Source organism: Tursiops truncatus, chromosome 16 (genome assembly GCF_011762595.2).
Source record: "Tursiops truncatus isolate mTurTru1 chromosome 16, mTurTru1.mat.Y, whole genome shotgun sequence".
NCBI classification, from domain to species: Eukaryota; Metazoa; Chordata; class Mammalia; order Artiodactyla; family Delphinidae; genus Tursiops; species Tursiops truncatus.
The window spans coordinates 30,180,471-30,199,830 of NC_047049.1; the positions used below are offsets into that span (position 1 = coordinate 30,180,471).

The 19,360-nt window shown below is 50.9% G+C and overlaps 1 protein-coding gene across 1 annotated transcript in view; it reads left to right on the forward strand.

The window, feature by feature from the left end:
- Window positions 1–2,101: 2,101 nt before the first annotated feature.
- The window catches only part of SLIT1 (slit guidance ligand 1), a 169,389-nt gene continuing 152,130 nt past the window's right edge, over window positions 2,102–19,360 (forward strand). The window contains exon 1 of the mRNA XM_033842299.2: window positions 2,102–2,612. Coding sequence (XP_033698190.2) covers window positions 2,416–2,612 — 197 coding nt within the window. The 5' untranslated portion in view covers window positions 2,102–2,415. The remainder of the gene's footprint in view (window positions 2,613–19,360) is intronic.

A 19,360-nucleotide genomic window follows, 5' to 3' on the forward strand; every position in this document is an offset into this window, starting at 1 on the left:
ACAGGGACCCCTGAGAAAGCCCCCTCCCCCTGAACTGTCATTGAATTGGTGCTCCAGGACCCATGGCCCTAGTTAGAGGTCATAGATAAAACTGTGAAAACTTTCAAAAGAACTGTCAGAAGCCCATAAAATCAGCCACATTAGTTATGACGTACTGGCCCCGGTTCTATCTGTTTATGACAGTAGAGATACTGCAAATTTTTCATCAAGATGGAAAAGAAAAATGAAGAAAACCTCTGAGGCTTTTGGTACCTGGTGCGTGAGGAAGCTTTAATCTTGTGGGGTCTTTCGGTACCACATCACCAGCTCTGACAGACTGTACTGTGCTGTGCTTACCCCTGGCACCTCCTGGACCAGCCACCTTTTCCTTCTGGTTTTTTTCCCAAGGAGAAACCCAGGTAGCCACCACCTGTGAGGGGAAGTTCTTCTTTTTTTTTTTTCCATCTTCCCAAAAGTTTTTATTTTATATTTTTCACATCTTTATTGGAGTATAATTGCTTCACAATGTTGTGTCAGTTTCTACTGTACAACAAATTGAAGAGCCATATGTATACATATATCCCCATATCCCCTCCCTCTTGAGCTTCCCTCCCATCCTCCCTATCCCACCCCTCTAGGTCGTCACAAAGAAGAGATCGAGCTGATCTCCCTGTACTATGCAGCAGCTTCCACTAGCCATCCATTTCACATTTGGTAGTGTGTATATGTCCATGCTACTCTCTCACTTCATCCCAGCTTACCCTTCCCCCTCTCTGTGTCCTCAAGTCTGTTCTCTACATCTGCCTCTTTATTCCTGCCCTGCCACTAGGCTCATCAGTACCGCTTTTTTAGTTTCCATATATGCGTTAGCATACGGTATTTGTTTTTCTGACTTCGAAGTGCTTCTTGACCTGTTCAACTACTCTTCTTGCTGGGCTCTAAGCAGCCTTGACAGGGGCCCCAACTGATGGACAAACAATGTATGGGTCCTATGGTACCAACAAACCACAGCTCTCCTTGATTTGGCAGAGGTCCTTATCTTTTTTGGGTTGAGGTCAGTCCTCTCTCCACCTGGATTTCCTGTTCACACCCATGACCATATCGGTCTCACAGTGAGCAAAGTGCCTGCCTAGAGGACTGTGAAAGCCCAGGGTCTGATGTGGGTGGCCTGTGGTGCTTCTCTTCAAGCCCTTTCCTGGCCTTCTCAGTGGTCCTTTCATGACAGGACTGAATATTCGTTTTCATCTGTTTTCACCTGTCACAAATGGAGGAACCCTGGTGTGAGCACACTAGGGTGTCTGCTGGATTTCCAAACCCCACTGATATTCTGGGAAGCCAGGGTAGCCCGATGGGCAGAAATAACATCTCCCGGCTGTGCAACTGTTCAAATCAGGGTCACTATCACTCTGGGGGAAGTCCCCTTGGAGAAGTGGGGTTGCTGCCATCTTGTCAGAGACTGCGTTGAGGGAAGGGAGGAGGCTTGCTGGGCCGAGGGCTTTGGTGCACCGCCCACCCCCCAGCCCCCTCCGCCCAGTGCTCTTGTTCCACCCTCAAGGTCCCAGGCTAAGTGAAGTAGGTGGCTTGGAGAGGTCACCTGGGGCTCGGGGCTTCCTTTCACCAAGAATTGAAAAAGCAAGTCTGGTGGGGCCCTAGAACCGTTTCAGCCGTCGGGGAGAGCGTGTCTGTGGCCTGGGGAAGGGGTCCAGGCAGCAAAATAAGATCCCCTCCCCCCTCTCTGGACCAGCAGCTGGGACTGCGGGAGCCGGGTGCGTGCGTCTAAGTGTGCGCATCCTCGCTCTGTGTGTGTGCGTGTGCGTGTGCGTGTGCGTGTGCGTGTGTGTGTGTGTGTGTAGAGAGAGCTGGAGAGGGTCGCGACCTGACGGGTCCAACTGTGTGCTCCCCTCCCCCCGCAGCCCCTGCCCGCTCTCGGAGGTTCCACCTTTGAAAGTGTAAGCTGCTAGCAGCGGCAGCCGAGTGGTCGTCGGGAGGCGGGGGCGGGGAGGGGAGGAGGAGTCTGGCTCTGGTTGTGTGCTTTTCGATTGATGGATGACTGCTGGGTGGGAGCGAGCGTGCGGGTGTGAGTGTGAGTGTGTGTGTGTGTGTGTGTGTGTGCGCGCGGGGTGCGTGCGCGCGCGGGGCCTGCCCATTTTCCTCCTCGCAGTAGTCAGTTGGGAGCTGGAGAGAGGGAGGGAGACGCAGCCCGCGAGAAACCGGAGAGGAGCCGAGCGCCCTCCGCCCGAGGCGCCCTCCCTTCGTCCGCGCACAGGCGCCGTCGCTTGGAGGAGCAAGGTGCCACCCAGCCCGCAAGGGCGCAGCGTACAAACCCGCGGTCTCTTCGGTGGCTCTGCCCCGGGACTGCACCTGGAGGCCACCCCGGACGGGGATGGTAAGCGGCTGCTGCCGTCTGGCAAGCAAGCGGGACGCGGTGCGGGCACCATGGCGCTGACGACCTGGAGGGGGCCCTCGGCGGGGCTTGTCCGGCCCGAGCTCTGGCTGCTGCTGTGGGCAGCCGCGTGGCGCCTGGGCACCACGGCGTGCCCCGCCCTCTGCACCTGCACCGGCACCACGGTGGACTGCCACGGCACGGGGCTGCAGGCCGTCCCCAAGAACATTCCACGGAACACGGAGCGCCTGTGAGTATGGCCCTCATCCGCAGCCCGCGGGGAGCCTCGAGGTTGCCCTTCCACCCCGATGCAATTCAGGGCTAAAGGTGGGGGCAGGACCGTAGGGGCCTGGGCTCTGCAGCCAATAAATGAGTCAGTGCTTGCCAGGGTCCTTCCCGAGCCAGAAGCCAGGAGCCAGGAGCGCCAATGTTTCCCTTTCTCGGGATTCAGAGGGCCCTCGCGGGGCTGCCAGCTCCCATCCTCACACCTGGGCCCTCGCGGGCTGCCAGCTCCCATCCTCACACCTGCACCCTGCGCTCAGCACGGCAGGCCTTCCCACTGCGCCAGCACTTTATTTCTCCAGGGTGTCTGGGAATTGGTGCCAGAAAGCCTTCCTGGCACCCAGGAGGGAAGCTCACACGCACCAGGCACCATGTCTCCGTTTGGGCACATGGGGCTTGGGCTGTGTTCTGAGTGGGAGGTGTGCATTTGGGCTCTGAGGGCTTGTAGGCTGGTGATGGGCAGCAGGATGGGATGGAGTTGAAGGTCCTAGTCTCCCCCTTTCTCCCCATTGTTTGCCTCAGAGTCTTAGAATTTTTTCCTTCCAGATGTGAGGCATTTGTCTCCTACTACACATCCAGCCATCCCCAACCCAGGCAGACAGTGGACCTGAGGGATTTGGGTTTGAGCCTTGGGGTATGTTACATTCAGCACACAGAGAGGGGTAGATATGACCTGGACAAGGAGCCCGTAAATAATGCTGAGAGGTCGGGAGCTTGGAGTGGGAGATACGAGGTTAAAGATATTGCCCATGATAAGTCATGAAAACCATCATTTCTCTTACGCTGTTGTCACTCACTTCTAAATTCTTGAGAAAACTTGGCCCTTTCTTGACTCACCAAATTTTGTAGAATGTGTGTGTGTGTGGGGGGGGGGGGGTGGGATTAGCATGTGTGTGTGTTTATAGACATATATAATTTGTTTTCCCAGATTCTTTTGCAGAATGTGTATCTGCATGAATTCCTGGTATCTGTGGTGTCACCTCAGTAGTGTGAGCCTGGGAGAGCCCATGTACATGGGCTGTGTGTGCAGATTTTTGGTCTCATTCAGGGTCTTTTATTTAAAAATTTTTATTATTTATTAATTTATTTTTTGGCTGCGTTGGGTCTTCGTTGCTTCGTGCGGGCTTTCTCTAGTTACGGCGAGCGGGGGCTACTCTTGTTGTGATGTAGGGCTTCTCATGGTGGTGGCTTCTCTTGTTGCGGAGCACGGGCTCTAGGCCCATGGGCTTCGCTAGTTGTGGCTCACAGGCTCTAGAGCACAGGCTCAGTAGTTGTGGCTCATGGGCTCAGTTGCTCTGCGGCACGTGGGATCTTCCCGGACCAGGGCTTGAACCCGTGTCCCCTGCATTGGCAGGCGGATTCTTAACCACTGCGCCGATTGGGAAGTCCCTCATGAAGGGCCTTTGTGCCGCTTGCGGAGGTGGCTGCCTTTGGGGGATTTTTGAGCTGGACTTCGGAGGAGGCTGCTGGCCCCTTTGAAATCTGCCTTCTCCTTCTCACACTCCTGGGTCCCTGCAGTGGCTCTCAGGAAAGGCGTACAGATTTTGAGAACTTTTGAGCACATTTTCATGACTCTCGGCTGGTCAGAGGCAGAAATCTGGCCCTGGGAAGAACTGTCTCCTGGATCAAACTCCGTACCAAGGTCAGCAATTAGCACGTTTGCCCCAGACTCTTCTTGGCTGAGACTGAAAAATTCCCTTGGAGGTTTCAGAAAATTTGCAATCTAGGTGGGAATCAGTGTGTGTGTGTGTGTGTGTGTGTGTGTGTGTGTGTGTGTGTGTGTGTGTGTGTGTGTGTGTGTGTGTGTGTGTGTGTGTGTGTGTGTGTGTGTGTGTGTGTGTGTGTGTATGTGTATGTGTGTGTGTTGTGGCACTGCATGGGGAGAAGTTGGAACAAACAGATTCCTTGGGGATCCTGTGTGGCCCTGGAGAGGGACGGAGGGTCAGAAATCTGTCTAAAGGACCCCTGAGGCTGCAGGGTCACCCTCCATGTTCCTTCTGGACCTCATCTCTGTTCCTTTGCCTTGTCCTCGGGGCAATTCTCCTGCAGCTGTTACCCTGGTAGCGGCCTAGGTCTGAGAATTTTAGCCCCTCTCCTTTGCTTTTGGATCTGAATTTTGAAGTCATTTCATTTCTTGCTCTCTCTCCACCTTTAGTTTTGAGGGTAGTGTCTGTTTTGACTTTGATGAACTCTTTAGCTCTTTTGCAATCAGAGTGAGATGGAAGTGAAATTTCCCGGTGTAAAGTTAGTTATTTGCTGTGTGACCTTGGGCAAGTGACTTAACTTCTCTGAGCCTTAGTTGCTTTCTATCAGGAAAATGAGGCTGCTGATACGTAAGGTCTCTGGTTCTTGTGAGGACTGAAGGTAATGTATGGGAAGTTCTTGGTACATTATGATGCTTGCTGAGGGCCATTATTATCATAGGATCAGGAGAAGAGTCTTGTTACTTAATTCAGCAAGTGTTTGTGGAGCCCGTAACTGCCCTGGTGCTGAGGCTCCAGCTGGGAGTGAGCAAGTCCCTACCCTGAAGGGATGTACAGTTGAGAGGACTGGGCAGGTGCACCTAACTGTAAGCTCTGGCAGTGTAATGGGGCTGTGGGGAGGAAGCTTTGGGATTAGAAGCTCTTTTCTGGGGTGAAGGAGCTTCCAGGGGATGGACCATTTTATGAAGGTACTTTGGGACTCAATAGTGGTTGGGTCGGATTTTGCCAAGTAGAGAGGGCAGGCAGCCCAGAGAGGGCATGCAGGAGCAAAAAGCTTGAAGATGGGAGTGTGGCCGGCCTGCTGGGAGAACGGACCAGCTTTGCCCTGGGGCTGAAACATGCTGTGGAGTGGAATGTGATGGGATTTGAGACTGGGAAGGTTGGGAAGGGTCAGGAAGGCCTTTCTCTATCTGGATTTTTCCTTTAGAGACTTCAGGGTTCAGATCCAGGGATAAGTCATCAGGTCTGACCTTTGCTGTGTGCAAAACTTCTTGGATTGGGAAAGGCTGGAGAAAGCAGAGGGAGCCTGCCTTTTCAACAGGCAGGCCGCGAAAGAGCCATTTGAAGAGGAAAAGAACATCCTGAAAAGAGGCCTTGAGCAGGCTCAAAATAACTGTGGCATATGCTCTCTCTAATCAATATGGGTGTCGTGCAGTATCAGAGCCTGAAACAGTGGCTTCTTCCGAGGCTGTGAAATTTTTATAGACCGCAGCTGTGCATTCGTTCGCCTTTTGTCTTCTGGGCAGTTTCCCCGGCAGCCTGTGAGGCCCAGCAACTTTATGATCATATATTCCATAACTCCGGGTCCAGCCCGTCTCCCCACGTGGGAAGAAATTGTCACTGGTTTGCTGCAGGGCCTTCTGGGAAGAGACTGTGCAGGCTCCAGAGCTGTTGAGGAAATTGGCTCAGCCAGAGGGACTGTGGGGCTGTTGGGCGGGTGGGGAAGGGTTGCTGAATAATTCACTGCAGTGGAACAACTGAAGTCCAATGCAAGGTTGGGAGTGTGGTAGAGGAGGCCTGGGGGCTTGTCTCTTTGCAGGGCCCAGACTCAGAGGGGCCCAGCCATGGCCACTATCATTTTTTCTTCTACTCAAGGACCTTTCAGTTGGATTTTTTTTTTTTCTAACTTAAAAATCTTTTGGACTAGAGTGTTTAGGAGAGTGTGATGAGAGAGTGCAGTATGTGTGGACACCACTTCTCCCCTCCACCCTGGACACTTGTATTCCAGGCTTGCCGCGGATGCCCCTTGTGGGTGTAGGATGCAGAGAGGAGAGAGGCCTGAGTATGGAGAGAGGGCCCTGGGAGGCCTGCTGGCTTCTGTTTGCCTCCAGGTCCAGCACTTTCTGCTGCTCTTTGGGCCATGGGGGCCTACACTCCTGCCTTCCTCGGTATGTCCCCTTGCCTCCTGGCCAGTTTGTCCACTGCCCTAGCTCCCTGCCCGCTGCTGAGGCCTGGGAAGCCCATGCCTTCTCCCAGCTTAGCCCCGAGTCTGGAGGCCCTGTTCAATGGGGGTGGGTGGTTTTGACCAAGGAAGGCTGCCCAGGGCACCCCCAGGCTGATTGTCTGGGAGCCTGGTTGGAATTCCAAACATTGATTGGATGGTGGCTGCGGTGAGAGGGGTCAGAGGGCCAGACAGAAGCCACGTCTGCCACCGGGGCCTGGCCGGCCTGGGCTCTCTGAGCAGGACTCGATGGGCTCCGGCAGTAGAGACGCACGTGGTGCAGGGGGAGTTGCCTCCTGGTGAAGCTCGTGTCTCTAGTAGCAGGTGCACTGGGCTTATTGCTGGGCTCTGAGTGACTGGTGGTACGGCCCGGTGCTGCCACTCCATGTGACCTGAGACCCAGTTTCCCCATCTGTAAAAGGGGATGACGGTTGCAGGTTGATGGTGAGGACTAAGTGAGTGCATGCGTGTAGAGGGCCTGCAGGCGTGTTTGGCACATGGTGGGTGTTCTGCCTCCGGGGAGAGTGATACCTACTACCTTATAGGGTTTTTGCCAGGACTCACTCATTCTATGTGTGTGAAAATGCTTTGTGACTCTTAGTTTTACTATTTGAGAAGCTCAGGCTAAAGGCTTGAGGGTTCAGGTGGGGCAGGAGAGAGGGCGGTGGGGGGCAAGCATTTGAGTGTTGGCCGGACTGCAAGCTGGGGTCTGGCTCTCAGAACGCTCCTTCCCTGGACTGTCCCGCGTCCCTTAGGGTTTGGAGACAAGGCGCGGGTCAGTGTCATGCAGGGAGTCTCTGCAGGGTGGATGGCTCTGGAGCCAGACTGCTTGGCTTTTTAGTCCCTCTCTGCCATTCAGCAGCTGGGGGGACCTTGGGCAAGGTATGGGGTTTAATTCACTCATTCAACAGATAGCTGTCTCTTGAAGGTCTGCATGGTGCCGAATGAATAGTCCCGGACAGAAATGGAAACCGCGCCTCTCTCTCCGAGTTTTAGTCCAGCAGGAGAGATGGAGATGAATGACACAATAGGAGGAGAATCATGTAATTGCAAAATGGGATAAGTGCTCTGGAGGAAAGTGTGACTTCTCAGGCCCCCATTTCCTTGCCCATAAAATGGGGATGATGACAGGACCTGCTTCAGATGGTGGTCCTAAGGATTAAATGTGGTGATGCTGGGAGAAGCACTTTGCACTGGGCCTGGCACACAGCAAGTGCCCAGTAAGTGGTAGTATTATTATTGTTATTAAGGTGACAGAGAATTGCAGGGCTGTGAAAGGAACTTGGGTGCCACTCAAGGCCGGATCCCAGCACGGCCCTGCTCTCTATTCCCTCATCAGGCAGCCACTGGGCGCTCTGGATCCCCGGGGAACCTTGGGGCACACGGAGACCGAGCTGCCCCTTTCACGGTGCCCCCTCTCGGAGGCAGGGGGCTGGCTGCGGTGGCCCAGGCTGCCCGCTGCTGCCAGCAGGGGCGGCTGTGCTCTTTGGGGGCCGGCTGAAGGGCGGCGGGGACAGGCAGCCCCCGCGTTATTGGGAGCAGACGGGAGCTTGGCTGAGCTGCTGTCTCAGTTCTGTGCCGGCATTAGCAGCTCGGCAGGGCTCTTGCTTAATGGGATTTGCTTCCCAAATGCTGTAATTATCGCCATACAAATACTTATTACCCAGAGCAGATGACGGCCGGGCCTTGGGCAGTAGCCAGGGAGCTGGGCTGTGCTCGGGGTGGAGAATTGGCTCCTCTTTTTGAGCTCGAGATTCCCTCCCCTTCTCTCTGGATCCCAGCCTGCCGTGGACAAACAGCTGTTGGGCACCTGCCGTGTGCAGAGTGTCTGCAGAGGTCCAGGATATGGACTCGCTCCTCTGGGAGCTTGTGGCCTGGTGGGGAGAAAGGTCTGTCTGCGAAAGAACAAATGTGTAAGGATGCCCATAGGGACGTAGAGCACAGCGGCTACCAGCGCAGCCTTTGCTGTGAGAATGGCCCGGTTTGAATCTCGCCTTCATCACCTACCACCTGAGAGATCTTGGCTGACTCATGAGTGACTCAATTTCCTCATCTGTAAAATGGGAGCAACGTAGCATTTACCTTGTAGGGCTGTGAGTTCAAATGAAATTGTCCATGTAGGCGTGGTTAGAATAACGTTGGCACGTAGAAAGTACTCCATCAATGTTAGAGATGAGGAGATGGGAGTGAGACATGGAGGAGGAGTTGTATCCCTAGAGTGATGGGGAGGTGGGATTTGAACTGGGCCTTGAAGGTTGGGCAGGAATTAGGTGAGTGAGCGGTGAAGCCAGGGCAAGGGAATCTGGGGGCATCCAGAGGTGAGTGCCGTACGTTTGGGAAGGAGATCCAGCTGGTGGGGTGAACATTTGTGCTGGTGAGTTCTGAGAGAGAAGATTAAAGTAATGGGTAGGCTCAGGCCATGTGGCTGGGGAATGGGGAGCCATCCGAGGGTGTGTGTGTGTGTGTGTGTGTGTGTGTAAAATTTTATAATAATTTTTTTTTTTACTATTCAGCGATGTTTAACAAATCTAGTTGTGCAAACATCACCACAGTCCAATTTTAGAATATTTTCATCACCCCAAAAGATTCCTTGTGTTCACTGTAATTTTAAATTTTGTTATAATTGCAAACTGACAGAAAAGTTGCAACAAAAGTATATCCCGTATCCAGACTCAATTGTTTATATTTTGCCCCCTTTGCTTTATCATATATTATACACACACACACGCACACACACCTTTTTTCCTTGAACCATTTAAGAATAGATTGGAGGCATAACTTTTTTCCTCTAAAAGCTTCGGTGTGTATTTTTCTAAGGACAATAAGGCTATGAAAATCAGAAAATTTAATGTCGATACAATACTATTATCTACTCCGTGGTTCATTTTAGAATTTCATCAATTGTGCCAATAATGTCTTTTGTGGCTATTGTTTTGTTCAGGTTCAGAATTCTGTCCAGGATCACACATGGCATCTACTTGTCATGGCTCTTTATTCTCTGTTAATTTGGACCAGTTCCTTAGCCTTTCTTTGTTTTTCTTGACCTTAACATTTTTGAAGAATACTGGCCAGTTATTTTGTAGAATGTCCCTCAATTTGGCTTCATCTGCTTTTTTCTCATGATTGCGTTCAGGTTATGCATTTTTGGCAGGAATGCTAAATGAGCAACGTTGTGCCCTTCTCAGTGGGTCACGTCAGAAGACACGTGATGTCAGTTTGTCCCAATGTTGGTGATTTTAGCTCTGATTACTTGGTAATTTGGTGTCAGCCAGGCTTCTCTGCTGAAAAGTTACTATTTTCCCCTTTGTTATTAATAATTGACTTGCAGGGAGATACTTCCAGGCCATGTAAATATCCTACGCATCAAACTTTCATTCACTAGTTTTGGTTCCACGGATGAGAAATTTGTAACTCCACCATTTCTTCTCTATTTATTAGTTGGCATTCTACTCTAAGAAAGATTGTTTGTAACAGCATGGACTTGTGGATTATTATTTTATTCATTGGGTTATAATTTGTAATAATGTTACTACATTATTTTGATGTTCAGAGTGTCCCACATTTGGCCAGTGGGACCCCTTCAAGGTGCTCCCGTGTCCCGTTGACAAGACCCTTTAAGCACTTGCCTCCAGGGGTTTTGAGTGGAGAGTAACAAGTGCAAAATGGTGTTTTAATATATTCTGTTTCCTGGCTTTGGTATGGACAATAAATGGAGGGAGAGACCAACTGGTTGGTGGTGGGGAGACCAGTTGGTTATGGTGACTGTGATTTCTGACAGCAGTTTTTCTATCACTGCTGTATTTTTGTTCTTTAAAAAAAAATTAAAAAAAACTTTTATTTTAAAACAATTTTAGACTTACAGAAAAGTTGCCAAAGTAGTACAGAGAGAATTCCCATACACCCTTCACCCAGCTTCCCCTAATGTTAACATCTTTCTTAATCATAGCGCGATGATCAAAACCTAGAAATAAACATTGGTACAATACTGTTAGCTAAACTATAGACTTCATTTGTATTTCACTAGTTTTCTTCCACCAATGTCCCTTTTCTATTACAGGACCCAATCCAGGATCCCACATTGCATTTAATTGTCATTTCTCCTTAGTCTTCTTCAGCCTGTGACAGTTCCTTAGTCTTTCCTTGTTCTTTGTGACCTTGACATTTGTAAAAAGTGCTGGTTAGTTATTTTGTAGACTGCTCTTCGGTTTGTGTTTCTCTGGTGTTTTTTCATGATTGGATTGAGGTTATACATTTTTGGCAAGAATGCCACAGAGGTGATGTGCCCTTCCCAGAGCATCCTATCAGAGGGTAGATGACATTGATATGTGTCATTGCAGATGATGTTAACCTTGATCTCTTGGTTAAGATGGTGTCTGCCAGGGCTTCCCTGGTGGCGCAGTGGTTGAGAGTCCGCCTGCCGATGCAGGGGACATGGGTTCGTGCCCTGGTCTGGGAAGATCCCACATGCTGCGGAGTGGCTGGGCCCGTGAGCCATGGCCACTGAGCCTGCGCGTCTGGAGCCTGTGCTCCGCAACGGGAGAGGCCACAACAGTGAGAGGCCTGCATACTGCAAAAAAAAAAAAAAAAAAGATGGTGTCTGCCAGGTTTCTCCACTATAACATTATCTTTCCATTTGCAATTAATAAATATTTGCGGGGGGAGATACTTTGAGAGTATGTAATATCCTTTTTGTCCTCAAATTCTCACCTACTAATTTTAGCATCCATTAACAGATCTTGCCTGCAACCATTATTATCCAATTTTTCTTTTCTATTTCCCTCATTGGTTCTACATTTATTAATTGGAATTCTTCTGTAGGGAAGAAAATCTTATTTCTTTTTAAGAAGGTGGTTTGTTGGTTGGGTACTTTGGGTTTTGAGTTTCCTGAGGGCAGGGACTGTGTCTCATGTATCTTCGTGTTTCCATCGCCACGTACATGGTAGGTGCTCAAAAAAAATGTGTGTTCAATGAGTTTTTTTTTTTTAAACCTGTGGTAAGACATTTCATGATTCTGATCCTTGCTTTAGAAAATATGATCATTGTGATAGGCTGAATAATGGTCCTCAAAGATGTCCACATCCTAATCCTTGGAACTTATGAATATGTTACCTTACAGGGCCAAAGGGACTTCGCAGATGTGATTAAGTTAAGGATCTTTAGATGGGAGATGATTTTGGATTATATGGGTGGGCTCAAAATAATCACAAGGGTCCCTAGAGAGAGAGAGGCAGGAGGGTCAGAGTCAGTAGTAGGAGAAATATGACTACAGAAGCAAGAGATTGGAGTGATGCCAAGAAGGGGCCATGAGCCACAGAATGCAGGCGGCCTCTCGATGAAAGAGGCAAGGAGATGGATCCTCCCCTAGAGCCTCCAGGAAGGAATGCAGCCCTGGGAATGTCTTGACTTTAACCTAGCAAGACTGATTTCAGACTTCCGATCTCCAGAACCGTAAGATAATTTGTGTTGTTTTAAGCCACTAAGTATGTGGTAATGTGTTATAACAGCAGCAGGCAACTGTTACAGTCCTCACAGAGTTTGGAGGGTACAGCAGAGGCCAAGGCATGAGAGGAAGCAGGCCTGGACGGAGGCAGAGGGTGCAGAAAGAGCAAATGGGAACGTCAGAGCAAATGGGAACATCACAGGGGACCCTATGGCCCGAGGCTGGGAGGATGATTTTGCAGAGTAAAGTTGGGAGGGTGGCTGATCCTGGAGAGAAACCATGAAGTTAGCTTCTGCCTCTTTTGTTTGAATTACCAATAAACAGCCATGTGAAGAAATGACCCTAGAGGCAGGAATAGGGGATGGTCACTCTGTTGAGTGTTCAGGCTGGAGAGACAGTTGGGAGGGTGTCCTGGGGAAGTAATGGGACCCACGAGGGCAGTGAGACAGAGACGTCACTGGGAATAAAAATCTCCCGGGAAGCTGGTATAAAATGCAGATCCCCAGGCCCATTCCAGAGTAGCTGAGGCTGAGGCAGCAGGTCTTTGGCAAAGGCCATTCAGGTGATTCAGATGTGGGAGGTGCCCAGGACACAATCCGAGGAACACTGCTTGGTGCTGGGGTTTCCTGGTGAAGAAAGTACGTCCTTTGAAGACGCAGGAGGACTGCCTTTGGCTTCCACCCACATTAAGAGGGCAGCAGGAAGGGAGGGCCACCAGGGAGGAGCTGGGGGAGGGGCAGCGGCTGGGGGAGGGGCAGGAGGAGCTCCCGTCCACAGGGGAGCCTTGGCCCGACGTTTGTGGATTCCAACCTGGGCGATGCAGTTACTGCTAAAGCCAAAGAAGGCGTCTGGAGATGGTGGGGGGAGGGTTAACAGTGTGGAGAGCAGCCAGTCTGTTTGAGGATGAGGGCCAAGGAACGCTTCTGGAACTGCGACTGGGGGGTCACTGGCAAAGCTGGGCAGAACGGTTTCCTGGGAGAAGTGGAAGGCGGAAGCAGATGGTTGGGAGCGAGTAGGTGGTGAGGAAGTTGGCGGGAGGAGAGAACAAGCACGGGAGCTCCAAGGGGAGCCGCTCAGAGATTGTTTGCAGAGGGGCAGGTGGACTGGAGTCCCACTCGGGGGAGAGGGGGTGGGAGGCGACTGTGGAAAAGAGGAGCCAGAGCTCTGGGTGGGTTGGGGAGGGGAGGACCTATGACAGGTCAAAGAGCAGAGATGGAGAGCATCGAGGAGGGAGTTGTGATGGTGTTGGTGGTCACCATTCAGAGCCCTTACTTTGTGCCCAGGCTCCGAGCCAGGTGCTTTACCCACGTCCACTCTTTCACTCCTCATAACAGTCCTGGGAGGAAGGCATTACAGGTCCCTGAGGGACTGGTTCCTGGAGATCCACCCACCCAGCACCAAATAAGATTCCAAAATTCCCGATGCTCAAGTTCCTTATATAAAATGGCGTACTATTTGCGTATAACCTACTCACATCCTCTCCTATACTTTAAATAATCTCTAGATTACTTATAATACCTAATAAGAGGTAAATACTACATAAATAGTTGTAAATACAGTGTAAATGATATGCAAATAGTTGCCAGAGCAGGGCAAATTCAAGTTTTGCTTTTTGGAACTTTCTGGAATTTGTTTTTTGTGTGTGGAATATTTTCGATCTACGGTTGGTTGAATCTGTGGCGGTGGAACCCCCAGATAAGGGGGATAAGAGTCTACTGCACTTACCCCTGCTTTGTAGATGAGGAGAAGATAAGAGAGGTGGAATCGTCTGCCCTGGGTTAAACAGTCAGCTGGTAAGTGATGCTCTGAGTCTCGAGGCTTTGAGATGTGTTTCTGTTTAAATTTTTTTTAATATAAATTTATTTATTTAATTTATTTATTATTTTTGGCTGTGTTGGGTCTTCGTTGCTGCACGCGGGCTTTCTCTAGCTGCGGCGAGCGGGGGCTACTGTTCGTTGCAGTGCGCGGGCTTCTCATTGCAGTGGCTTCTCTTGTTGTGGAGCATGGGCTCTAGGCACGCGGGCTTCAGTAGTTGTGGCTTGCGGTCTCTGGAGCACAGGCTCAGTAGTTGTGGCACAGGGGCTTAGTTGTTCCGCGGCATGTGGGTTCTTCCCGGACCAGGGCTCGAACCCATGTCCCCTGCACTGGCAGGTGGATTCTTAAGCACTGTGCCACCAGGGAAGCCCTGTGTTTAATTTTTAAATTTGACTACCACTCCACACATCTTAATAAGGCTTGGCTTCATTCATTCATTCATCATTCATTTAACACCTACAAAACCTCTGTCGGGGCTTAGCACTAGGACATAAAGGGAAATTGGCCAAGATTGATTCCTTCCTGCATGTGTTTACAAGGTGGACCCAAGTTGCAGGCTGGCACAGGGAGGGGTGTCCAGCCTAGGGGTAGGGGGTGGTGAGCAGAGTTGGGGGATGCGAGGAGGTGGTGTTGCAGGTTGAGGTCAGGGCCAGGGACTTAGCTGCTGGGTGGCCTCTCAGGGGCCTGGGGTGGGCAGTGAGTGGAGAGGGGGCTGGCAGGCAATGGACATGGAGGCCTGGTGGCCACCAGGGAGTGGGGCCTGTCTGTAGGGATGTGGTTTTGGGATGGGCCCCAGACCTGAGAATGGTATTGGCAAGAGCAAGGCCAGGCCTCAGTAGTGAAGGAACGGAGGTGCGGTTTGTGCCTCAGAACAGAATGCACCATGGAGTTGGGGTTAAGAGCTGGGCTCTGATCGCCTCCCACCCATTAGGATGGCTACTATAAAAAAACTGGGAAATGACAAATGGTGGCGAGGATGTGGAGAAATTGGAACCATTGTGTGTTGTTTCTGGGAATGTAAAATGGTGCGACTGCTGTGGAAAACAGTATGAAGGTTCCTCAAAAAGTTAAACATAGAATTAGCATATGATCCAGCAAGTTCACTTCTGGGTATATACCCAAAAGAATTGAAAGCAGCGTCTCAAAGGTATTTGTATACTCATGTTCATAGCTGGATTATTCACGATAGCTGAAGGGTGGAAGCAACCCAAGTGTCCACTGTTGGATGAATGGATAAACAAAACTTGTAGACGTGCAATGGAATATTATTCCGCCTTAAAAAGGAAGGAAATTCTGACACATGCTACACCATGGATGAACCTTGAGGACATTGTGAAATAAGCCAGTCCCCTTATCTGAGGTACCCAGAGTAGTCAAATTCGTAGAGACAGAAAGTAGAATGGTGGTTACCAGGGGCTTTGGGAGAGAGGAAGGGGAAGTTACTGTTTATCAGGTACAGAGTTTCAGTTTTGCAGGCTGAAAAAGTTCTGGAGATCTGTCGTACAACAATGTGAATGTACTTAACACTACTGAGCTCTGCACTTCAAAACGGTTAAAATGGTAAATTTTGTTATGTGTATTTTATAGCAATTAAAAAAAAAAAAAAAAAAACCTGGGCCCTGGAGTCAGACATGCTAGGGTTCAAGTCTTGCCTTTTCAACCTACTTACCAGCTGGCTGAACTTGAGCTGGTTACTTAAATTCTTTATGCCTCAGTTTCCTCATCTGAAAATCAAGACTGATAGCAAACCTTTGAACCAGGTGGTATTATGAGGCTTAAATGAGCTGGCTTGGCTGTGATAGTATAGATATTGCTAGTACTCAAGCCAAGGAAACAAGATGGGAGCCAGGAGCCTGGGCAGAGCAGGATCCGTAGGAAATCTGCTGTGGTGTGAGGCCCCTGACTACTCATCCCTGGGACTTCTTGATTCATCACACGGTGGAGGGTGACCCCAGCCCTGGGGTTGGTGCCAGACTGTGGGCTCTGCTGAGGGGGTGGAGGAGCCTCTGGATCATGACCCACTGAGGCTTGAGGAAGGCTTGGGGCTGATGGGAGGATGCGCCGGCCTCGGCTGTGATGTGCTGGCAGCAGCCAGGCTCCTTGGGCAGGATAGTTCAGCTTACATTTAGTGAGCAACTACTGTGTGCCAGGCACCCCCACAGGTGCTGGCTTACAGATGTGGCCTCTGCCTCTCACAGCCTGGCAGGGGAGACTGGCCTTTAAGGCCAGTCATATATACTTTTTTATTTTGTAATTTTTTTAAAAAATTATTTTTTAATTTATTTTTGGCTGCATTGGGTCTTCGTTGCTGCCCATGGGCTTCCTCTAGTTGTGGTGAGCGGGGGCTACTCTTTGTTGTGGTGCATGGATTTCCCATTTTGGGGAGCACGGGCTTAGTTGCTCTGGGACATGTGGGAGCTTCCTGGACCAGAGCTCAAACCCGTGTGCCCTGCATTGGCAGGCAGATTCTTAACCACTGCACCACCAGGGAAGTCCCCAAAGGACCTCATATTAAATGCACAAATCAAAATGCCAGCTCTGGAGGAGGAGCTGAGTGAACACCTGTGGGGAGGGTGGTTTAGAGGAGGGGACATTTAAACTGAGGCCTGAAGGATGTTGGGAGTAAGCCAGCTGTGGGTTACTCTGTGGGCTCTGGATCAGAGCCCAGCTGGCCCTGGCAAAGGCCCTGAGGCAGAAGAGCTGGTTGTTGAAAGTGGAGGAGCAGGGTGGCTGAAGCCCTGGGGGCTGGTATTTTCCTAACAAGGGAACTGAGGAAAAATCAGTCTTTTAACCTGTGGGCTATGGAATGGTTGTTGGTAAAACAGCAGCGTCCTCTCTGTGTGAAGCTTTCCTTGGCTGATGTCCATTTGGGGAGAGCATTTCTTAATGAGTGTGGGTTTTTTTTTTTTTTGAGTCAGGGAGCAGGGAAACATGGAAAACTCACCCAACCCAGTGCTATTTAGAATATGTCAGTTTGAATGCAAATTTATTCTTGCATTCAAGAAATACTTACTAAAACATCTATCAGGTAACAGGTGCCAGGTACTACGTTAGGCCCTGGAGATACAATAATGAGAAAAAACTGGCACAGTCTGTGTCCTCAAGGAGCTTATACATGGGGAGGGGTAGAGATATCAGTCAAGGAAGGTCCCAAATCCATATAAAATTGCCCCTGATTTGTGCTGCAGAGGAGAGGGTTAGAGTGCCCTGTGGGCCTGTGATAGGGAGGTTGGACCAATTGGAAGGAAAAGTTGGAGTGAGTTAGGCAAAGTGGAAGGAGGGAGCAGTGCAGGCAGAGGGAATGGCAAGTTCAAAGGCCCTGCCACCAGAGGGAGCAAATCAGAACAGGGAGAGTGGGGCGGGCCACATGGGGTTTGTGGTCGGTGTTAAGGAGAGTTTTGTCTTGATTCCAAGAGTGATGGGGGTTCATTGAAGGGCTTAAGTGGGGAGTGACACGATCAGATTTGCATCTTGAAAAGATCACTCTGGCTGTGGCCTGGAGAACAGATTGGAGGGGAGCCAGAGGGAAGGTGGGGAGCCCAGTTAGGTGGCTCTGGGCGCTCCATGCAGCCAGTCCACCTGCAGGTTGGGGTGTGGGCCTGTCTACCTCTGTCGGGCAGCAGCTGGGTAGGGACATTCTTCATTCCCTTGGTTCTCCTGTCTGACTTTGCAGACACTGAGTGCTGTGGATTTGGCCGGGGTAAGATTTCAAAGGACAGCGCTGAGGAATACAGTTCCCCAGCTCGGAGGCCAGTCTCATTCACAGTCAGAGCGTGCGTGTTTATTTTTTGGAGACCTGGCAGGAAGGGAATTTAGAGGTCAGCTGAGCCTCCCCATCACCATTGCAGTTTGGGCCCTTGGGGAGGAACCAGCACCAGGAGCGGTTGCCTTCCCACCCAACCGTGAGAAATGCTTGTGAAGGGCGTGCAGCCCCCAGAGCGCCCCAAGAGGGGCCCAGGGTGTCTATTCCTACAGCTTTAGGACATCCAGTGGTTTCTGTCGGTTTATCACAAACACCCAGATGCGGGGATCAGATTCTTGTTTCCCGAGAGGATTCGAGAAATCCTGGTGTGTTTTTGTTTTTCCCTCAGTAATTTTGCTTGAGAGGATTTTCTCCCAAATCTTTCACCACCGAGGTTTTTTCTTTCAGGTTAGGACCACATAGGAACGGATGGGAGTCAGGGCCATTTGCCACTGGAGTGTATTTCCTCCTGGGGAGAAGGATGGATGCAGAGCCATCACTTTTGGAAGAGAGAGAACCGTCTCAGGGCATCTTCCCTGGGCCTCAGCATCCTGCGGCCTGCAGGGCAGAAGCAGCCAGCTCCTCCCTGCTCAGCATAGCACAGGCAGCCCAGTACCAGCCTGAGCTGAGCCTGGGGCACCACCCTTCTAGTGGTGCCATGGTCCTTGAGGGAAACAAAACAACAGCAACAATACTAGTAGTAAAAATAATTGCAGCAGGGAATATTGATATAGAGAGCATTTCTGTATGCCAGGCACTGCTCTTGGTGCTTTAGAAATAGTTAAGTCATTTAAACCTCACCACATCTCTAAGAGGTGGGTGTTATCATTATCTTCGTTTTACAAATGGGGAAACTGAGGCGCAGAGAAGTTAAACTTTGTGCCCAGGGTCACACAGCTAGTGATCGTAGAGTAGGAATTTGAAGCCGGATAGTCTGGCTCTAAAGCCCAAGCTCGGCTGGCTGGGAAGCTGCCCTGATGTTGTTGTTTGGGCAGAGCACACGGTCTTATTAGAGGGCCCCAGGATGTCTGTCTAAGTTGTTCCTCGGCTCTGTCCAAGGCATGATTGCTCAGGGTGAGGGGTGGCCTCGATGGAATCCAGCAACACGAGGCATCATGATGAAGGGGAAGGAACCTGGATTCACGTTGGCCTGAGTGGGATTTTGTCCTGGCCCCACCACTTATGAGCTGGGTGGCACTGGGCAAATTGCTTCACCAATCTCTGCCTCAGTTTCCTCATCAGCAAGATGGAGAGAACTTGACTCATCTCGTAGGCTACTGTGCAGGTGAAATGAGATGAAACATGCTTGGAGTTGGGCTCAGAGCCTGCACACAGAGGCGCCCAATAAAGAGAAGTGGTGGATGTGGGCCCTGGTGGCAAGAACCTCAGGGACCCCAGGGTAGCTCTGGATCCTGGCTTCTTCCTGAGAAGCGAGGCTGGGAATTGCCCCAGAGGGCCCACCCCACTTGCCTGCTCTGGCTGCACAGGTCTGAAGGTCACAGCAGCTTCTCTGGTTTTCCCAGGTGGCTTGCTGGGGAGGGGTCTCCATGGCGACACTCAAGGAGCACCTGTTGGAGGAATCAGGCACCGGAGAAAAATGACCTCCTCGCCTCATTTCAGCAGCCTGTGCTGAGGGTTCCAGGGGAGGTGGCCGGGCCACCTCGAGGTTGGAAACTCGATCCTGTTGGGCTGCCCGGCTGAGGGGAGAGGGAGGGGACCGTGGTGGCCATTCTCTCAGCCTAAGTGGCGCTAATGACTCCTTAAGCTGCAGCCCCAGACCTGCGAACCCGATGAG